This window comes from Notamacropus eugenii, chromosome 4 (assembly GCF_028372415.1).
Source record: "Notamacropus eugenii isolate mMacEug1 chromosome 4, mMacEug1.pri_v2, whole genome shotgun sequence".
Lineage (NCBI taxonomy): Eukaryota > Metazoa > Chordata > Mammalia > Diprotodontia > Macropodidae > Notamacropus > Notamacropus eugenii.
Window position 1 is genome coordinate 45,745,047 of NC_092875.1, and position 21,703 is coordinate 45,766,749.

General features: G+C 42.1%; 1 protein-coding gene across 4 annotated transcripts in view; it reads right to left on the reverse strand.

Annotated features, from left to right (window-relative positions):
• The window catches only part of RIMBP2 (RIMS binding protein 2), a 475,720-nt gene that overhangs the window by 96,105 nt on the left and 357,912 nt on the right, over window positions 1-21,703 (reverse strand). For all 4 annotated transcript variants that reach the window (XM_072600737.1, XM_072600735.1, XM_072600738.1 and 1 more), the window contains 2 exons: window positions 19,604-19,708; window positions 8,177-8,227 (listed from right to left, as the gene is read on the reverse strand). In XM_072600737.1, coding sequence (XP_072456838.1) covers window positions 8,177-8,227; window positions 19,604-19,705 — 153 coding nt within the window. In that variant the 5' untranslated portion in view covers window positions 19,706-19,708. The remainder of the gene's footprint in view (window positions 1-8,176; window positions 8,228-19,603; window positions 19,709-21,703) is intronic.

Consider the following 21,703-nt stretch of genomic DNA (forward strand, 5'->3'; position numbering starts at 1 on the left):
TTTAAGGAAATATTTTCCTTAGATTAACAAATGAATACCCATCCCAACAGAAGGACAGAACCGAAATTCATACATTTGTCAACGATTTATTCCTAAAGATATTACCCTTAAGCCATGATATACAAACATCTACATGTCTATCTGTATATATGAATGTATGTATCATACGTATACCAACCTACCTATCTTCTTCTTCTCTTTCTTCCTCCCTCCCTCCATTCCTTCCTTCCTTCCTTCCTTCCTTCCTTCCTTCCTTCCTTCCTTCCTTCCTTCCTTCCTTTCTTCCTTCCTTCCTTCCTCTCCATCTTTCTGTGTCTCTGTCTCTTTCTCTCTTTGTGTGTGTCAATAAACTAAGTGGCATAATGAACAGAGAGCTGGCCTCAAAGCCAGGACATCCTGGGTTCAAGTTCCACCTCTGATACATGCTGACTGTGTGACCCTAACCAAGTTATTTAATTTTTTATGTAATTTTTAGGTGCCTGAGGTAATTCTCTAAAACTATAAATTGTCAGGGAGGGAGGAGGGGAGGGAGAGAATTTGGAAATCAAAATTTTAAAAAATGGATCTTAAAATTATTTACATATAATTGGGGAAAATGAAATATTATTTAAAAATAAAAACAAAACTATAAATTGCAGAATAGTTATAGATCTACATTGGTAGAAGGATTTTTCTCACCTGGGAGTTTCCTACACTGATAAATTACAGGTCTGGATCGAAAAACAAACTTAAATATCTATACAACAAAGATTCTTAATCCAGAGGCCTGTGAACTTAAATGAAATTTTACTAACATCGAGCTGAAATTTAGTATTTCTTTAAAAACATTCTGAGAAGACTTTCCTAGGTGTCACTAGACCACCATGGGAGTCCATCACACAGAAAAAGATAAGAATCCCTGATGAACAGCTGTTAAAAAGAGCAGGGACTCTAGAGTGAGAGAGATTGCGTGCAAATGTTAGCACCAACACTGATGAGTTGTGTGCCCCTGGGAAGGTAAGCTCATTTCACTCATATATGATAACAGAATCAGTAACACTTAGCAAGGACCCTAGGCAGGAAGGTCCAATCACCTCATTTTATAGATAGAAACTAGGACCCCATGAAATGATTTGTCCAATGTCCCGCATGTAGCTAGTAACTTCTCAGATTCCCAATCGATCACTTTTTCAACTATATCCCACTTCTCTGGTGTTAGAGCTTTTTGAGTCTGAGATCTGTATTTTACAGGTGAGGAAAATGAGGTCCACAAAAGCTAAGTGACTTAGTGAAGGTAATGCAGGTAAGTTGTACAGATGATCCTATGATTCTGTGTCTAGTATTCTCTCTCTCCACTGGGCCTAGCTGGAGTAGGCCTAGACTTGGGGAAAGAAGGAGTATTCTATATGATAATCAGGGGTCTCTCTTCTTAAGGTCACTGAGGTCGTAAGTGAGATGCCTGGTTTTCTTAGGAAATCAGATGGAAGTGGGTCCTGTCATTACAACTACCTTGCTAAACAGTAGCAGAAAAGACAGACACACAGCACAGGACTGAAAATTCCTTGTGGGCAGGGAAGGCTTCATGTTTGTCTTTACATCTCCAGACATTGCATAATGCCTGGCATTTATTAAGTGCTTATTGATTGATAGCATCCTAAGTGCCAGACTCAGCTCCAAACACCAGTTCTGCTGATTAACCTAATCCTGAGCTCCAAAATTCTGAGAAAGTGCCTTTCTCTGCTACAGGAGAAGAATCCACTGAAGATGGAATGACCTCACCACCTCTACTGTTGGTCCCTATGATAGGGAAAGAGAAAAACATCCCACAACTTCCCATTGATCCTTAACCTGGTCCCTGGAAATCAAAATCTTCATGAACCTTCCAATTGGCCTTTCCCTTTGCTATCCTCTTGAGCAGATTAGGATTTGGGAGTGAAAGTCATGTTTTCTTTCACTGTTGTTTTTTAGAACCATGCTGAAGTTCCTCCTCCATGGGATGTCCACATCCTGGAAAGAAAGCTAGGTTGACCACTCCTGACCTTCACCAGCCTTTTTCATTAAATAGACAATCTATGATTTCTCATTTGAAAGTCTCTTCTGAACTGAATTTAGGGCTGCCTTTGCCCCTCTCCCCACCCCCAAGCTTCCACTCAGATCCTTACTCAGATCCTCCTAATCTTATCTTTCCCACGATTAGGGAAGAATCAGTCATTCCTGAGACACTGAAGAACTTTCATGGGTGTTCTAAATGAATAATAATAGCTAACATTTGTATAGCACTTTGAGGTTTGCAAAGCATATTACATATTTGGAATGAATCCTTATTTCTTCCATCTCCTTCTTCATCCCAGTAGCCTGACTACTGACATTTGAACTAAACACAGAGCTGAGAATCATTTCTATGCAGATAACCTCCAAATCTGTGTATTTAGCCAATGTGTCTCAACTGAGATTCGGTCCCACATCAACAATGTTGGACATTTCAGTTTGGATATCTCAAAAGCATCGCAGATTCCGCTAGTCCAAAAGGCAGTTCACTGTCTTTCTCCCAAACTCTTTTGTCCTTGAAGCTTCCTTATGTCCATCTTCCATTTCTCCAGGTTTGACAGTTATCCCCCTGATAGAATGGAAATTCTTTTTAAATCTAAGGATTGTTTCCTTCCTTCCTTCCTTCCTTCCTTCCTTCCTTCCTTCCTTCCTTCCTTCCTTCCTTCCTTCCTTCCTTCCTTCCTTCCTTCCTTCCTTCCTTCCTGCTTATCTATTTTATATCCCTGCCACCTATTATACTGCCTGAAACACAATAGATATTTATTAAATGCTTGTTGATTGAAAAATTGAGCAATAGTATGAAGGCAGGATTATTTTTGTCCTTGTATCCCTAGGACATGAGGTTCTGTTTGGGATATGATTTCATTTTTTTGGTCTTTGTATCCCTAGTCCTGGCACATGGGAGGTGCTTAATTGATTATACTTATTGACTAACCTTCCCTCTCCTTCATCCTCTATGTTCAATCAGTTGCCAAGTGTTGCCAATTCTACCTCCACAGTCTCTGTCACATTTCTTTCTTTTCACAAATCCTGGTTCAGGCCCTCATCACCTATCGCCTGGATTATTGGAACTGACTATTAGTTGGTCTGCCTGGCTCCAATCTTTCCCATAGCCAATTTATTCTATACATATCTATGAAGCTAAAAGCATAGATCTGACCAGGTTATTCCCATAGTGAAAAAAATTCCATAGCTTTCTATTATCTCTCAAAAAAATAACCTTCATCCTGTCACGTGAAACCACCCATAGTTGGGTTCCCATCGCCTTTTCATCTTATTCTTTATTTTAAACCCTAGGTCATAAATCAGCCCAAGGTTTCATTCCTGAGCCCTATTTTCCCTGTTTTACTGATCTAAATCATGGCTTCTTAACCTTTTTTGCATCATGGGTTTTTTTGTCAGTCTGAGAAAGCCAATGAATCATGCTTCTTGCCTGTATTCCTAATAGAAAGAAAATGCTAATTTTCAGTTAACAGTAAGTGAAAATAAAGATGTGACTTTTCCCATCCATGTTCATGAATCCCCTGGAATCTATCCTCACATCCTTTGGGGAATCTATGGACCCCCAGTTAAGAATCCCTGCCTGAACTTACTCCTTCAGAACTAGTGTTTCAACAAAGCCTTCTGCATAGATGACTCTTAAACTTGCATCTCTAGTTCTGTCTTTCTTCCAAGGTCTAGTCCTGCATCTCCAAATGCCTGCTGTTCAATTTTATTTCATAAGATTCCCCTTCAAACACGCTCCTTTCCAGTCAAGCCAGTTTCTTAGCTATTCCCAGGCCATATCTAGCATTCCATCTTCTACCTCTGGAGCTTTTGCACAGGCTGTGCCCTATGCCTATGCCTTTCCCACCTCCACCCCGTGGAATCCCTAGTTTTCTTCAAAGCACAACTTAGTTGCCACCTTCTCCAGGAAGTCTTTCTTGATCCTTCCAGCTCTTAGTTGCTCTCTCCTTCTTAAAATTATTTCACATATATTTATGTGTGTAGATGTATCTTCACCCCACCCTATCTTCCACCACCACCCCACTCTGCCTCCAGGCACAGTTCCAGTAAGGAATTTTTTTGGTTTGTCTTGGTGTACTCAGGGCCCAGCACATAATAGGATAGCATGAGGACTAGACTGATCAATTATGTTGGTACAGGGAACTCCAGGTGAGGAAATTCTCTCTACTAAAGTATGTGTGCACCTTCTCTGCATTTTATAATCTTAACCCTGACAAGTTAAGTGAATTTTCCAAGGTCAGAGAGCTAGTATATTATCACTACTACTTCTACTACTACCACTTCTACTAGTACTACCACTACTACTACTACTACCACCACCACTAACACCAGCACCAGCACCACCACCACCACCACCACCACTACTACTGCTATCGTCACTACTACTACCACCACCACCATCACCACCACCACTACTATTCATTACTATCACCACCACCATCATTACTCTACTACACTACTACTGCTACCATCACTACTACTACTATGATGACTGATAGCAGTAATAAATAGTATTTATATAGCATTTTAAGGTTTACAAAGTGCTTTGCAATTAATATCTAATTTTATCATGTGTCAGAGATGAGAACTGAACCTAGATCTTCCAAGTCTGACTGTCTACTACACCATACTGCCTTTCTGCACATAGTAAACATTTGATAAATGTTCACTGAAGAAAATAATTTTAAGTATTTTTTGGCTAAAAAATTCAATGAGTTGTTTTATCAAGGGCTATCAGGTACCACGCAGATAGAATCAAGAGTGACTGTCTATCAAGGAATGATCAAGAACTGCTTAGCTTTCTATGCCTACACATAGATCACCAAACTGAAACTCAAAATATTTTTAGACCAAGACACCATTGAATCTGATCTAATTCTTTGCTGCCCCCACATCCTTCACTAACTTTGGGTTACCACTATAGACATAAACAATCATTGTTGCAATGGAAATGTACGGAAGCAGTGATAGGCCCTAGGGAATTCTAGACAACAGAATGCCAGATAACAGAGGGTTTCTATTCCAGACTCTTTATGGAGTCCTCCTATTCCAAACTTGCCCTGGTTGTCAATTGTCAGGCTTTTGGAAACTCCAGTATCTCTTCTGGGAAGAGGGAAATAATGGGCTGTTTTAGATTGTTGGGAAAGTTGGAGTCCACTTGCAGACTGAAATTTGGCTCTTGATAGGCTGAAAACATTGTCACTAGAGTGAGTGAGTCTAGTTTCCCCCATGCCTTGGAGTTCAAGGACAGAGGTAGATGCCTATAAAATAAAATGCTCTGAGAGCATGCTTAGGAGGTAACAGAAACAAAAAAAAAAACTCAGTTCAGGTGAATTCAGGCAGACTCAGATCCAATTCTCAGATCCTTACTCTTGGTCCATTCTTTAGCTGTGTTACATAGAGAATCAGTGAGGATTAGCTCTGGGGCAGGGCGGAAGATACCCAGCTTCTCTCTTCTGGGGTCATTTGAATTAAGAGGACATTTTCAAAGCCTGAAAGTTACAACCTGGACACTAGAGTCAAACTATGTTCACTGGGTCTGCTCAGGGAGTAATGTTGATACTATTTGGTTATCTAGGACTTATTATTCATAGAATCATAGATCTTGAGCTTAAAGGGATCTTAAAGGTCATATAGCTCAACCTCTTTATTTTATTGATGAGGAAACAGAGGCTCAGAAGTTACTTGCTCAGGGTCACAGTTAGTCAGTAGCAGAGCCAAAATTTGCCAAAAGCCAAATCTTGTCTCTAAATTTAGTGACAATTCCCTCTGCTCCACAGCTGCCTCGTGTATTTATGTAGGAGTTAGGACCCCTTCCCCATTGCGAGCCAGGCAGAGTGACATCCCAGTTACAGAACCCTAGCAACCCGCTATTTGGGTGAACACATTGACCTGTGCAGAAGGCCTTCTGAGCTGACCCAAGTCATAGTGACTCTATGGTAGCTTCCATGCAAGGGGAAGCACTCAGGGCAAGCACACACCAGACTTGAGGACAAATTACGCTCCAAATACCTGCATGCTGTCCAAGGTGGTCTGGAGCAAAGCAAAATCCCAACAAGACACAATAGCAAAGACGAGATAAGGAAATGAAAAAACAAAACAAAACAATTTTCAGCACATCTGGATTCTTTCACCAAACCCCCCCTCCCATTTAAAAAAAAAACAAATAAAGACAGTGACCACATATAAAAGCATGCACCAGGTCAACCACACTGGAGGACACTAATAAAAAAAAATAACTCTGGCACTGTGCCTCAATCTCAGCAAGCAGATTTAAACCATTACAAAATCTCAAACAAACAGGCCTCAGCCCAGCTGCGAAAAGCAATAATGAGTTTCCATCTCTAAGATTATGGCAGATGGAGGCTGCCTTATACAAAGCAAAGGGGTGGGGGAGCATTCAGGCCAGGGGAACCCAGTGATATTTCAGGGAGATAAATGGCCATTTGGAGAGCTCCTTATATCCCCAGGTGTTGCTTCCGCCCCTGGTCCCCCTTATAATTCATCATGGGTTTCCTACTAGGGATTCATTACCTAATAAGTGCTTAAAAATCAGTTTTAAAATGTAGGAGAGGACTGATGAAATCTGCTCCTGGGGGAGGAATAGACTTGGTAAGGCAACCTAAGAGATGTGTTTTCATTAATGGTTTCATGTTCCCTGGGGCTGAAGGAAGGGTCCCTCTGGGAAGCAGCAGCTGTACAAAGGGCCTGGAGATTGGAGATAGGGAAGACAAGTACCCCTTGGCCTTTCTTAATGGAATTAGGCTGCAGGGGAGTATGGGCTTATGGTAAAGATCACTGAATTCTAGGAGTCTAGATCTTTGATGAATTTATGTATGATGGCAGACCATTAAGGGTATGACCTTTGTTTTAAGCAGGTAGGAATCCCTGGGCTCATTATGGCCCATTCATTATGGATGAAGGAGCAGTGGGGATGGGAGGGGAGGGGAGTCTTCAGGTGTCTCACTCCACCCTGGGCCTTGGAAACCAATATGTCCTCAAAGGAGAGAATATAAGCCAAAGACAGAGCTTGAACGTTTGGAGAGAAAACTCTCTAAAAGTTCTCCAAATGGTAGCGATGCATTTATCATCACAAAAACAGTACCCCTAACAATATCCATGGAACCACATTTAGGAAGTTCCCAACAAGTCAGTCTATTTAGTTGGCTTTGGGTGGAGTCATGGATGTTTAGCAAATAGAGAATAACCGAATTTCAGAGTTGGACCTGGATGACCATCTGTTTCAACCCATATTTCCCAAAGAATCCCAACTGCAACTCACCCACAAGTAATCATCCATTCCTAGAATTAGTGGTTATCTTATCATCATGATACACCTCCTTCCCCTACCTGGGTGCTTGTTTGGCAACCTTATTTTTCAGGCAGAGAGCCATAGCAGATGGAGAGCTAGTCTTGGACTCAGGAAGTCCAGGGTTCAAAATTTGCTCCTAGCATGTGCTAACTGTGTGACCCTGGGCAAGTCACTTAAACTCTCAGTGCCCTCAAGTACTTTCCAAGACTTTAAGTTTTAGAGCAGGTGCCAATCTGCACTGGTAGAGGGACTCTCCTCATGTGTAAATATTCTCCACCAACAAAATCACAGGTCCCAGTTAAAAAGGTACATATTAGTAGATGAGAAAAGATTGGTTTTTATCTATTGTCTATATACCAGGCAGCCTTTATATGGGAAAAGAGCTCAGAAATGATCTCATAAAACCTCTTGGTTGGTCTTCCACTCCCCATCAGCTATTCCCTAATGTGAAGTTCAGAATGCATTGGGTTGCTCATTCTAGCCTGGGCTTCATTTTTAAAATTCCTGGCTGTCTTCTTGTTACAACTTTGTGACAGCCTTGTCAAGAATGGACCAACATGTTTCTGCACAGACTTTTGGCGGCATTTAAAAGGTGATTCCTCCCATTGAGGACATCTTCAGGGCCAACTAGAGACAATGATTTTTTTGGCCTCTCTCCCTAGATGTAATCAAAAGGGATTGGTGAATATCTTGCTGTCACTTCCCCCAGTGGTGGGAAAGGGGCCATACAGTATATATGGCATTGGAAACCAAGAGCTTGAAAGAGCCCTGTGTGTGTATGCCATTGAGTGATACCAAAGGAGAGAAGAAGAAAAACTGGTTCACACTCACCTCTAGCAGCTGCACTGCTCCTTCATGCTCTTTCTTGGCTTCAACCTGAGCCTTTTTGTGAGGGAAAGAAGGAAGAAAACCAAGTTAATTATTCAATATCATCTACTTCATCTCCCTATTATACAGGTAACTAAAGCCCAGAGAGGTTCAGTGATTTGCCCAGTGTCATGTAGATAGGAAAGGTCAGGGGCAGAATCTGAACCTAATTCTTTTGTCTCCACACCTAGTTCTCTGTACTCCCTGGAAGTGCTTTATTTTAAATGTTAATCCTTTATACTGTTGCTTGTTTTTCAGTCATGTCTGACTTTTCATGACCCCATTTGGAGTTTTCTAGGCAAGGATCCTGGAGTGGTTTGCCATTTCTTTTTCCAGTTCATTTTCCAGATGAGGAAACTGAGGCAAACAGGGTTAAGTGACTTGCCCAGGGTCACACAGCTAGTAAACGTCTGAGGCCAGATTTGAACTCAGGAAGATAAGTCTTCTGGACTCCAGGCCTGCTGCTCTATGCACTATGGTACCACCTAGCTGCCCCAAATCTTTATATTAGAGATTCTTAGCTTTCATTCACCATCTGTAGTTCTACCTGGTTTCTACCACATGGAACAAGGTGCCTCCATGCTAGACACTCCCTGATGTTCCCCCAACCCCCACCATGCTTTCTAGCTTCCTTTGATATGTTGTCTTCCCCCATTAAAGGGCAGGAACTGTCTTCTTCTTATTTGTATTTCCATTGCTTAATGTAGTGCCTGGCACATAGTAGGCACTTAATAAATGCTTAATGAATTGAACCTGGGGTCTATGAAATTGGTTTTTAAAAAAAATATTTTGATAATTAGCTCAATTTAATTAGTTTTTTTATTGTGTTGTATTTCATGCACTTAAAAAAAACCCAACATTTTCCTGAGAAGTCCGTCTTTTTACTGAACTCCCCAAAGGCTCCACTATATAAGAAAGGCCAAGAACCCCCACTTCACATTAATATCTCACCCTGTCCCCACAACCCTACCAACAGCTAGTGCAAGTACTATCCTACCCATCTGAGAGATGAGGAAATAAAAGTGCAGAGAACCTCATCTTGGGTGACACAGTTCACAGCGCTAGCACTAAGGTTAACTGCTCTTTCCAAAAGGAAAAGAGGCTGCCCCCGGAGTTAGTCGAAAGACTCCCTTTCCTGGAGACTTTAAGCAAAGGTTGCATGACCTCTTGTCAGGCATGATTCAGTAGTGAGCCATGTTCAGAGATGGGTAGGCCTCTGACCTCTCTTCTAGCTCACATTCTGGGTTTGTGGATGAGAAAATGGCAGCTCCTATAGCTAAACTGGCATGCCCGGAGCTGTGTGCCAAGAAAGCATGGAGTTGAAAACAGATCTGCTGACTCTGACACTCTTTCCACTATACCAAGCTATCTCCTGACTATTTTTGTCTTCCTTAGGTTCCTCCTGAATCACAGGACCTACCTGAATGGCATTACATCTTCCCAAGACTGATGGACAGTGCTTTTGTTCTGATTTTGTGGCTTTTGGGGGGAATAGGAGAGAGGGGTGGGTACCTGCCAGAGATGATGGAGAGAGTAACTGCCAGGATTCTGCTGGGTCTGTGAGTGGGGGTGAGGGATCTAGAATGGAAATCCAGAATGGAAGAAACATTCATGTATGATCTATTTGTTACCCCCTAATCCATTTCCAGTGTTTTCAGATGGATTGGCAGTACAATAGAAACACAGATTTAGGGTTATTAGAAAGGACCTTAGAGGTTACCTAGCCCAACTTACTTATTTTACCAATGATGAGGTCCATGAGCCCAGAGAGATTAGATAATTTACCCAAGGTCACACAGGAAGCAAATGGCAGAGCTGGGATTTGAAATCTAGTCCTGTGACCCCAAAGGCTCATTGCTCTTTCCACTGTATTGTATAGCTCCAAAATCCTTTCTGATTTCTTAGAAAAACCAACATCAACTCAGCTCTCTAACAACCCACAATCCTTTTAAATCTCTGCAAGGTTGCAGAGACCCATTCCAGAGCTCTGATGCAGACCACTTTGGATTGGGTTTGCATAACTAAGTGCTGACCAGCTAGAGGATAGCTGGGTCAACTACCCCACCTGGTTTCCTCCAAACTGGCATATCTTTGGTGAAATCCTTCACCTTGTCTCTTATGCACAATGCCTAGAACATAGCAGGTGTTTAATCAATGTTCATTGATTGATTGATACTTTCTGTCTTGTGTGACCTTGGCTAAGTCCCTTCACTTTCCTGGGTCTCAGTTTCCTCAATTTACAAACGAAAATGTTGGAGTACATGGCCTTTGAAGTCTCTTTTATCTTTATCTCTGTTGTCTCTGTCTCTCTCTGTAATCCTCTGATCTTCCCAGCTAAAATGTCTTCCTCCACGTGGTCAGGACCCATGTAACATTTTGAGTAGGTAAAGAGTGGCATTCTGCCTATTTTGTAGGTTGAAAAACTGAAAAGTCTTATCTTCTTCTCTGATTTATCACTGCCCCTTCCATATATTCTGACCATCTGGTCTGAGAATAACTTTATAAGTAGCCTTGTGTGTCTGCTTCCAAAGAAGACTCTGGACATCCCTCCTCAGAGAGGATTATCTGGGAACTCCACTGAGCACCTGCCCTTTGGAAGTCTTTACTGTTTAGAAGGAATTCATGAGCAAGACTGATTTTTACATAGAGGATGCTGAGTCTTTGAATTAGTGATGGATATAGCCAAGAAACAACAAATGAAAAGATAAGCTTAAATTTCAATGGTTTCCCATTTCAACTTGCATCATTCCGTGAAGAGATTTCTGGCCTATCAGAGCTGAAAGGGATCTCAAAGGCCAACCCACACCTGAATGAGACTCCTCTTTCCATTTATCCTTAACAAGCGGTCACCTAGCCTTGACTGGGAGACCTCCAGTAAGAAGAAGCACATCATTGTCCCACTTGCGGATGGTTCTCCTGGGAAGTACCCAGTCTTCCTCTTAGCACTTTCTGTTCTGGGTTCAGGAATAAGTCCATCCCAGAATTCATGAGTCGCAGAAGACTGCAGCAGACATACCTTTATACCATACCTAACAAGTTTCTACTCAAAGATCTTCAAATGGGGGAGGGGTGGGGAATACTCTATCCCAAACCAGCCCTTTGCCTCTGGCACTATTCCCCTTTTTGGGAAGTTTGTCCTGAACTTAGACCTAAATTTGCCCCTAGTTTGCCATTGCTTCTGGAACAAATGGGACCAAACTGAAAGAATCTCATCCTTTTTCCATGGGACAACTATTCAAATACTTGTTGGGGATTATCCATGATTATCTATCAGGAGTCTTCTCTTCCTCGGGCAAACATCCCTTAGTTACTTTAATAGATTCTCTCACAGCATGGAATGGAAGCACAAAAGTCAGGAACTCATCATAGCCACTACTTTCAAGAGCCCTGGAAAGGCTCTCGTTCACCTCTCTGAACCTCAGTTTACCCATCTGAGTAAGAAGATGGATCAGATGATCTTTAAGTGATTGGAAAGCACATCCATTATCCCGAAAGAGAAAGAGGAGGAAGAGGAAAAGGAGGAGGAGGAGAAGAAGAAGAAGAAGGAGGAGGGAGGAGGAGGAGGAGGAGGAGGAGGAGGAGGAGGAGGAGGAGGAGGAGGAGGAGGAGGAGGAGGAGAGAAGGAGAAACACCAGCAACTAATATTAAATAATGTTTACTATGTGGTAGGCACTTTGCAAAGTGCTTTGAAATTATTATATCACTGATTCTAACCTTAGGGATTAGGTGCTATTTTGCATTTTATAGATGATGAAACTGAGGCAAACAGAGGTGAAGCGTCTTGCCCAAGGTTACGGAGCTAGTGAACGTCTGAGACTGGATTCAAACTCAGGTCTTCCCGACTCTAGAGCCAATTCTCTGTGCACTATGGCACCCCCTAGCGCCCCCTCTCTCTGAGATTATTGTTCATTTCTGTTTTTTATATCAGCAGGTGCTTCCCAAATCAGGTGTAAGTTCCTGGAGTGGTGAGCTCTTGCCTTTTACTTTCTCTCCATCTACGATGCTTTACAGAGTGTCTGGTGCATAGTAAGTACTTATCCTCATCAGCATCAGTTATTAAGCAATGCTTGTTAAAAGATTGAAAGGCTGCTTAGATGGGGTGTGAATGGGTATTCCCTTGCACTATTTGTAGTAAGGAATTGATGACTTTCCCACAAACTTTCTCCTTTACCTCTTCATCCCCACCCCCACACTAGGGAAAGTTCTAAGGATCATTGGGTATGGAGTTAGAAGGGACCTCTGAAGTTTTCCAGTCTAACCCCCTACATTTTACAGATGGAGAAACTGAAGTCCAGGAAAATTAAATGATTTTTAAGATAATAGGATCAAAAATTTAGAGCCAGGAGGGACTTCAGAAGCTGTCTAGTTCAGCAAGTGGGGAAATCCAGGCCCAAGAAAGTCAAATGATTTAACACAGGATCCAAGACCTAGGGTTGGAAGGAACTCAGTCCAATCCTCTCATTTGACAGATGAGAAAAACTGAGACCCAGAGAGAAGTGACTTGCCCAAGGTCACATACCTAGAAATATGGTGAGGATTCAAACCCAGCTCCTTCAATTTCAAACCCAGAGCTCACTACTCTCCAAGAGGAATCTTTTTCAATCAGGTTTTCCCTCTAGGTCCTTAGGGTCCTTTTTACTAAGCTATGGTCCCCTCCAAACTGGACACAATCATCTTGAAGTCATCAATCAGGATAAAGGACAGGCTAGAGAAACTATCAAATCCCTAGACTTGAATTAGGGCAGTGAGGTGGCACAGTGGAGAGAGTGCCAGGCACAGAGTTAGGCAGACCTGAGTTCAAATCTGGTCTCAGACACATAGCTGTATGACTCTAGACAAGTCACTTAACCCTGTTTGCCTCAGTTTCCTCATCTGTAAAATGAATAGGAGAAGGAAATGGCAAACTACTCCAGTACCTTTGCCAAGACAGCCTCAAATGGGGTCAACAAGAGTTGGACATTACTGAAACAACCAGACAATAAAAACAATAGTCTTGAATTTCATGCTTCTCTTCACAAAGTAAAGAGTCTTCTTTCCATAGCACATCACACTGGTGGGCAACTGAGTAACCTCATGGTCCCATCATTTATTTCATTCTATGCCTATTTGCAGTGAGTTTATTGGCAGCAAGCGGTCCTAGGAGAACACAGGAAATTAATTACTTCGCTCTTTAAATCAACTTAATAGTTGTTGCCAGAGACGTCAATTTCTCAAAATGGCAGAAAAAAATTGGAGAACATATAGAGCAGATATAAATAACAGCCCCAATGATTCAGTGGACTCAAAGATAATTGTCAACTGGCAAGATTTAAAAATTTTTTTAAAAGCAACAACCACCGCACAACAGTAACAGGCAGCTAAACCTCAGCCAAGTTGGTGATAACAACACTGTTTCTAAGTTGAGCTGAAAATTGGGAGCTCATCTTAGCAGCTACTTCTGAACAGAGGCATTTTGGGGAGGGAGAGTTGAAGGGGACTCAAAGGAGATTATTAAAACTTAACAGTTAAAAGCACAATAATAAACTGAGGCAGAAGGCTAGAAAGGAAGTCCCATGGTCCAGTGATAGCAATTCTGGATACAGTCAGATGATCCAGGTTTGAATCCCAACTATGGTACTTAATACCTATGTAAGTTTTGAGCAAAGGCCTTAACTTCTCAGGGCCTCAGTTTACCCATATATAAAATGAGGGTGTTGGACTAGCTAACTTCCAAGGTCCCATTCAGCTCTAACTCCATGACTGTATGACCTTATGACTTTGAGTGAGGTCCTTCTCTGGATCTGTTTCCTCCTCTGTAAAATGAAGGAGTTAGGCTCTAGTATAGTAGAAAGAATTCTGACGCTGAAGTCAGAAAGATCTGAGTTTGAATCTGACTCTTATTAGCTGCGTGACTTTGGGCAAGCCAGTTGTCAACTCTAGGTCTCAGTTTCCTCATCTGTTCAATGTGGGGATGAACTCAATAATCTCAAAATGTCTTTAGTTCTAAGTTAATGACTCTCAATAGCTCTGGTATAGCTTGTCTCCAGAGGCAACTGGGGGTCTCCAAAAAGGCTCTGGCTACTAAGGCATGTAGTAAGACTTCAGACAAGACTTTCTGGAGGTGGTGATCAACTCAGAGAGAAATACTGTCCTTGTTTACTGGCTCATAGATCAAGGTCTAGAAGCAACCTTAGAGATAATCTAGGTGAAGCGTCTCATTTTGTAGATGAGGAAACTGAGTCCCACAGAGGGGAAGCCAAGTCAATAAGCAGTCATTAAGCACTTATTAAATACCAGGCGGGTAGCTAGAACGCCAGGTCTGGAGTCAGGAAGACCTGAGTTCAAATCCAGCCTCAGAAAAATGTATTAGCTGTGTGACTCTGGGCAAGTCACTTAACCTCTGCTTGCCTCAGCTTCCTCATCTGTAAAATGGGGATAATAACTGTACCTACCTCTCAGGGTTGTTGTGAGGATCACACGAATTTGTAATAATTAGCACAATGCTTGGCACAAAGTAGGCATTATAGAAATAGAATTGTTAGCAATTATTACTTTTTTTCCATTGTACCATGCTTCCTCCTCGAGAGGCCTGAGTGCCCTAGTCCAAGTATGGTGGCTTGGGGGGATGTCATTAATTCTACTACTGCTAAGAACACAGTGGTATGACTATTTCTGCCTGGTCTAGGTAGTCCTAATTTCTTTCCAGTGTCCCTTAGAATTCCAGCACGTCTTAGAAATTGTTTGATTCATACCCCCACTGAGGCTTAGGTGAAGTGAAATCCTGTAGGTCACAGAGATTCCAAACAACATTCTACCACATTGGAATGCCTTCCAACGCCAGCTCCAGTGATCTTCACATCAATAATCCAATAAGCGTTTACTAATTTGTGCCAGGCACTGTGAATACAAAACCAAAAATAAATAGTTCCCACTTGAATCCTATTATCTCACCCCTTTTTTTTCTTTTCTGAGGCAATCAGGGTTAAATGACTTGCCCAGGGCCATAGAGCTAATAAGTATCTGAGGTCAAATTTGAACTCAGGTCCTTCAGGACTGGTAGTCTAATCACTGAGTCACTTAGCTGACCCTCACAGCACACTCTTTATCTAAATGGTTGGATAGGAAAGTATCTCACTCAAATAAACCTAGTTCTAGCATGGGTATATGACAGGGGACCATCAGATTAATCACATACAACCAACACAAATAATATGCCTATAGGTTGTTGGAATTTATATCCAGGGTAGCCAGGAATGTTAGTAGAAGCCTTTCAATGCTTTTGTGTTTGCAATGTGTCCTGGGGAAAATGATTATTCTTGGCAGATCCTGCCTTACCCATGGGTCCTCCGTGTCTCCCAAAGGCACAGAAAGTAATTATAATCAGAGAACCCAAGAGAAGAGTTTGAAATCCCCCAGGAACATTCATTATAGATCTTTAAGTTGGGTTTTATGCAATTCAGTAGCAGCATTTTAAAAAACGAGGAAAATCATTTCACAAGTATGAGAGATTAAAAATAATGACCAAATCAATCTGGCCCTCTAACGAATTGGAAATGTGTAAAAAGTCATTTTATGGTAAAAGCTTCATCATTACAACTGCCGTTTGTGATGGAAAAAAAAGATGGGGGATACTAGGCGTGGAGGAGATAGGAGTTTGCTGTCAAGAAGACGAGTGCACCCAGTCCATTGATAGCTATCAGCCTTTGCCAGGATAATGTTCCTGTCTTCACATTTTGTAACTTTCTGAATAAACTCAAGCAATTGGAAATCTTTCTTGTGGATGTGTTTCCATAGATTGCCCATGTAAATGAGAATGTAGGGAGAGACAAGAAGCTAGAGTTAACAGAATATTGAATTTGGAGTCAGGAAGACCCTAGTTAAAATTCTACCTTAGTCCCTGGGGTCACTGCACCCGCTTTCCTCATTTGTAAAATGGAGAGGATAATAGTAGTTTTACCACAGTGTAGTGAGGATCAATGAGATAACATGTAAAATGCTTTGCAAACCTTAAGGTCCTATATAAATGTTATTATTATCAATATAATTGTTGTTGTTATAGCTAGAAGGGACCTCAAAGCTCATCTAATCCAATCCCCTTATTTTATGGATCAGAAACTGAGATCCAGGGAGGTTAGGTTTGACTCACTCAAGATCCTACAGCTAAGAAATAACTGAGACAAGGGATTTCAGCCCTGGTTCTGCGGCCCCCCCTTTCCATTGTTCTATATCAACTTTTCTATCATATTTCCTTCTCTGAAGTCAGATCTTCCTGGGGTGAACCCAGCCTCAGGACATTGGGTCCAGGGCTGGGAGGAAGAATGAATTCAGATGTCAGGGAAGCACATTCATCTACAGCTCAGTAACAAAGACTTTGGCACCACAGGTGATGAGCAGACTCATATTTCTTCTAGGGCCCTAGTAATATCTCTATCAGATAGCATCTGATAAAATATAGCTTCTTGGGGTGCTAGCAAACCCATTATGACAGCTAATGGAAACCATGGCATTGCCCCTCCCCCTGGCTTAATAAAATCTCCCCTTAATATGAGATCTTGATAAATGATTAAGAATACAATTTCAGGAGTTATCACTCAGCAAGCCAGCGGGGGCTGCTCATAAACTCCAGAGGAGAAAAATCACTTCGTCAGATTCCTATCGACAGTGAGGTTGAACAAGCAATATGATGCTCTTCATTTTGTGATCAGAGAGCTGGATAAACAGACTGTAATCTGTGGGGGTAGCTATATATAAGAAAGAGTAATTATTTGCTACCTTATCACCAGGGTTAAGGAAACACATCAGGAGGCCACTGTCATTAGTTTGGTTTCTGGGATGCCTTTTGAGAATCGCTGAATTTCAGAGTTGGCAGGGAAGCTCAGAGATGATCCTGGCCAACTCACCCCAGAGCAAAAGTTCCCTCTACAAGATCCCTGGCAATTGGTTATCCCGAGCCTTTACTTAAATACCTCTGACAAGGGGGTCCTCCCTATCCCTCCAGACTGCTCATTTTACTTTTAGCTCTCAGAATGAGGACGATCTTCCCTACATTAAGCTAAAATCTGTGCCTCTCTGATTTCCATTTACTGTTCCTTGTCTGCTCTCTGGGACCAAGGAGGTGGAGGATGCTGTGCTATACTACAATCAGAAACCTGGATTTCAAATACTATCTCCATCACTTACTACCCATGTAACCTTGGGCAAGTCACTCCCCAGCCTCATTTTCCTCATCTGTAAAGTGAGAAGGTTGGAATAGATGACCTGTCAGTTCCCCTCCAATTAGACATCTATTAGTAGCTGTCATTTCAATAATTTTTTAGTCATGTCCAACTTTCTGTGACCCCATCTGGGATTTTCTTGGCAGAGATACTGGAGTGGTTTGCCATTTCTTTCTTCAGTTCATTTTACAGATGAGGAAACTGAGGCACACAGTGTTGAGTGACTTGCCCAGGGTCACACAGCTAGGAAATGTCTGAGACACATATCATCCTATGTCTAACCCTTCTTTCCTGTGGTAACTGTTCAAATTCTTGAAAGCAGCCATCCCACGATGCATAATGTTTGTGAGCATCTGATCTAGCTCTCTCAGGCAGTAAATTAGCATCTATTAAGCCCCTATTATATGCCATGTACTATACTAAGTATTGGGAATACAAAAAGAGATAAAAAGTTCCTTCCTTCAAGGGGCTTACAATCCAATGGGGTAGACAACGTGCAAATAAATGTATACAATTTATAACAATTTATGTACAGGATAAATAGGAGATAATTAACAGAGGGAAAGCACTCTTATTAAGAGGGACTGTGAAATACTTTCGATAGAAGGCAAGATGATAGCCAGGACTTTAAGAAACCCAGCGAAGCCATAAGGAAATATGGAGGGAGAATACTCCAGGCATGAAGGACAACCAGAGAAAATACTCAGAATGGAGAGATAGCGTGTCTTCTTCATGTTATAGATGAGGAAACAGAAGCTCAGAGAGGAAAAAATTACTTGCCTAAGTCACAAAAGTGGTATAGCCGGTTATGCTAATTTGACTCCAATAACAAACTAACAGATTTAGAACTGAAAAGGACCTTGGAGATCATCTTATCCAGAAATGTCAAACTCGGGACCACATGGACTACCAAACTCCTGAGCAGGCCTGAACCAGATTAAAATAGAATTGAGAAATGTTTAGCAAAGTAAATAAAAATACAATAAAACACGGAGAATGTGAATCTGTAGTTTTCTGAGTCAACATCTAGCCTTTTCTCTTTGAATTTGATGCCGCCGAATTCTGATTTGGTCTTCTCATTTTACAAATGAAGACAGTGATGTGACCCGGGTCACTTAACTGATGACTTGCCCATGGTCACATGGTTAGTAAATGTCAGAGATAATATTCAAACCCAAGTCCTAGAATTCCAGTCCAGTGTGTTTTCCATGGTATGATATGGCCTTTGCTATTGACTGAAGAACTAATATTTCTATCTACAAGAGTCATCGGGTCATCATTACTGGTCCAGGTCTGTGAAACTTCATAGTCCCAAGGAAATTTCAGAAGTTTGATAACCAAAGGTTAGTTAGTTAGGAAACATAAATGTGTGATATGGTGGAAATTTCTCTAGACTGGGAGTCAGAAGATTTGGGTCTGAATCTGGATTCTGTGTAACCCTGGGCAAGCAAGCCACTTCTCTCCAGACTTTGGTCAAAACTCCTGGCTGCCCCAGGGCCTTTGTTTCTTCACCTACAAGATGAGGGGGTTGACTTAGATGACCTCTACACCCCCAATTCTAAAACTTTGGATTCTGTTTATGATAGAACCTTTAAAAATCCTGATTCTAACACAATAGCTGTGTGACCTTGGGCAACTCCATCAACTCCTCTGAATCTCAGTTTCCTCTTCTGTAAAATGAGGTCGGGTTAGGAATATGGACCGGGGAGAGGGACTTCAGAAGCCTCTTAGTCCAATTCTCTCATTTCATACATCAGGAAACTGAGACCCAGTGAGGTTAAGCAATTTTGCCCAAGGTCACTTTGGTAGTGAGTGACAAAGACAGGTCCTCTGCCTCCAAAGTCAGTGGTCTTTCCTTTGTACCATGCCATCTCCAGATAATCTCTAAAGGTCCTTTTTCACTCTTGTGCTGTTTCCATAATACCAGATTTTGCTTCCCCTTTTAGCAGCATCTAGGATGATACAGTAACCCTTGGGAATATATGCTCTGAACCTTTTTGTCCAAGGCATAAAGAATAATAAAAAGAATAATAAAACAAAATAAAATATTCGTGGGAGAAAAGGCATGGCAAGAAGGGGGCCAAGCCCAGCATCTCCCCTCACCCTCCCTTGCAGGCTTTGCGCTCATTTTCCTTCTCCTGTCACTACACCCCACCTTGCCCCCTCTCCCAGCCCAGACCCCAAGTCACCCACTCACCTTCTGCAGGAGTTCAATTTCCCGCTGCTTCGCGTTGAGAACAGCCAGGGCTTGCTCATGCTCTAATTCCAACTGTTGCCGCCGCTCCGCGGCCTCTCGCATATGCTATTGGAAGGGACAGAAAGAGAATGAGAAAGGACATTGTGTAGAATCCCTGAGGTTTGTGGTTGGCTGCAGGGATGCTGTGGAGCACGAGTCGGCTCCCGGCGTCTGACTCAACATGGAACATTCAGTCTAGCTTTGGAGGCGGTGAAAACAGATGGGTGTTTCCACCAAGGCTGTCCTCCTGAGCAACGAGCAAAGTGGGGGATGGAGGTGTGTGTGTGGGGGGGATCTGCCACGCCTTTATCTCCCATGGGGAGGCCTGCCTGAGCAAGGGAGACCTCTTCTGATGGGAAGCTCCGATGACAAATGTGCCTTCTCCCTCCTGTCTCGTGACTCTACATTCCCAAGAAAAACCTGTCCTCAACTCCCACATTTCCATTTTCTTCTTTTAAATCTCTCTCTTTCTCTCTCTCTCTCTTACTCTCTCTCTCTCTTACTCTCTCTCTCTCTCTCTCTCTGTCTCTCTCTCTCTCTCTCTGTCTCTCTCTATCTGTCTCTCTGTCTCTGTCTCTGTCTCTGTCTGTCTCTCTGTCTGTCTCTCTTCCTCTCTCTCTCTCCCTCCCTCCCTCCCTCCCTCTCTCTCTCTCTCTCTCTCCCCCTCTCTTTCACTCTCTCTCTCTCACTCTCACTCTCTGCCTCTATTTCTCTCTGTGTCTCTCTCTGTCTCTCTCACTCCTTTTGAGGTTTTTCTCTGTGACATATAGAATAAGAGAAGTCCTTTAATTTCAGGTTTATGTAACTACTGTTCCGATTGTGTCACTTTCCCACTCCAAAAATTTCAAAGTCTCCCCTTTAGCTTGGGAATAAAAGGCAGAATTCTTGGTCTCACATTCACTGCCTCTGGTGGGTAAAATGGACTGGGCATGCTTTTCTTTGCCATAAGTTAGATTCAGTGGCCTTTGAGGTTTTCTCTAACTCTGAGATTCTGTGATTCACATTGCGGTCAGGAATAATTTGGTTCCAAACTACTTTTCCAGCCTTTCTCTACACCCCACAATGCAATGTCTCTGCCAAGGGAACATGGGAGTAAAACCTGGAAAGGACCTCAGAGATCACGGAGGCCAAGTCTCTCACTTTGCAGATGAGGAGCTGAGAAATGAGGTGAGTGACCTGGCTAAAGTTGCACCAGCAGCAGATTTCAAGGTCTGGGGTTCTTCAGTTCCAAATTCCATGTTATTTCCTCTGAGACTTGCCATCTCTCCCGCTTTGGTCCACCTCTCCAATCCCTTTCCATCGTGTAAGACCCAACTTTATACTGTCATCCTCCACTCTCCCAAGTAGATGTCACCACTTCTGAAACCTAATGTTTTCCTTCTATCTATCCTGTGCATTTGTAACATTCAGGAACAGAGTAAATGCTTCATAAGTTAGTCATTCATTCATCCAATCATGGTGTGTTGTCACCTGTATATTTGCCTTACCTCTTGAATAGATTGTGAGGTCTACGAAAGCAGGAAATTTATATTATTCATTTTTCTATCTTCTAGTTCCTAACGTATAGCTGACACAAACAGGGCATCTCAAAAGTCTTAGTGTAGCTATAAGCTTTTAATAAAAGAAAACTATACTATGACTTTTCAGACATATGCTGACTTTTAGTATTGTAAAGGGGTCAACATAACAAAGCCATGTTTTCTCCTTCCCTTCCTCTCTCCCTTTCTCTTTTCTCCCCCCCTCGCTCTTTTTACCTCTGAGTTTCTATTTCTGTATTTCTTTTTCTTTCTCCCTTTCCTCCTTCCCTCCCTCTTTCTCTGTCTCTGTCTCTGTGTATGTGTGTTTCTCTGTCTTTGTCTCTCCCAAATTAATTTGCTTATTTCAAAGTCAGCAAGTACTTACTAAGCATCTACTATGTGTAAACACCATGCTAGGGACTGGAGGTAAAAACACAAAAATGAAACTTCCCTTGCCATCAAGGAGATCATTTTGCACTGTGGGGCTTCCCTCTTTACACAGAGAAGTAAATAAAACAAGACTTATTTTTTGCTCCAGACTAGT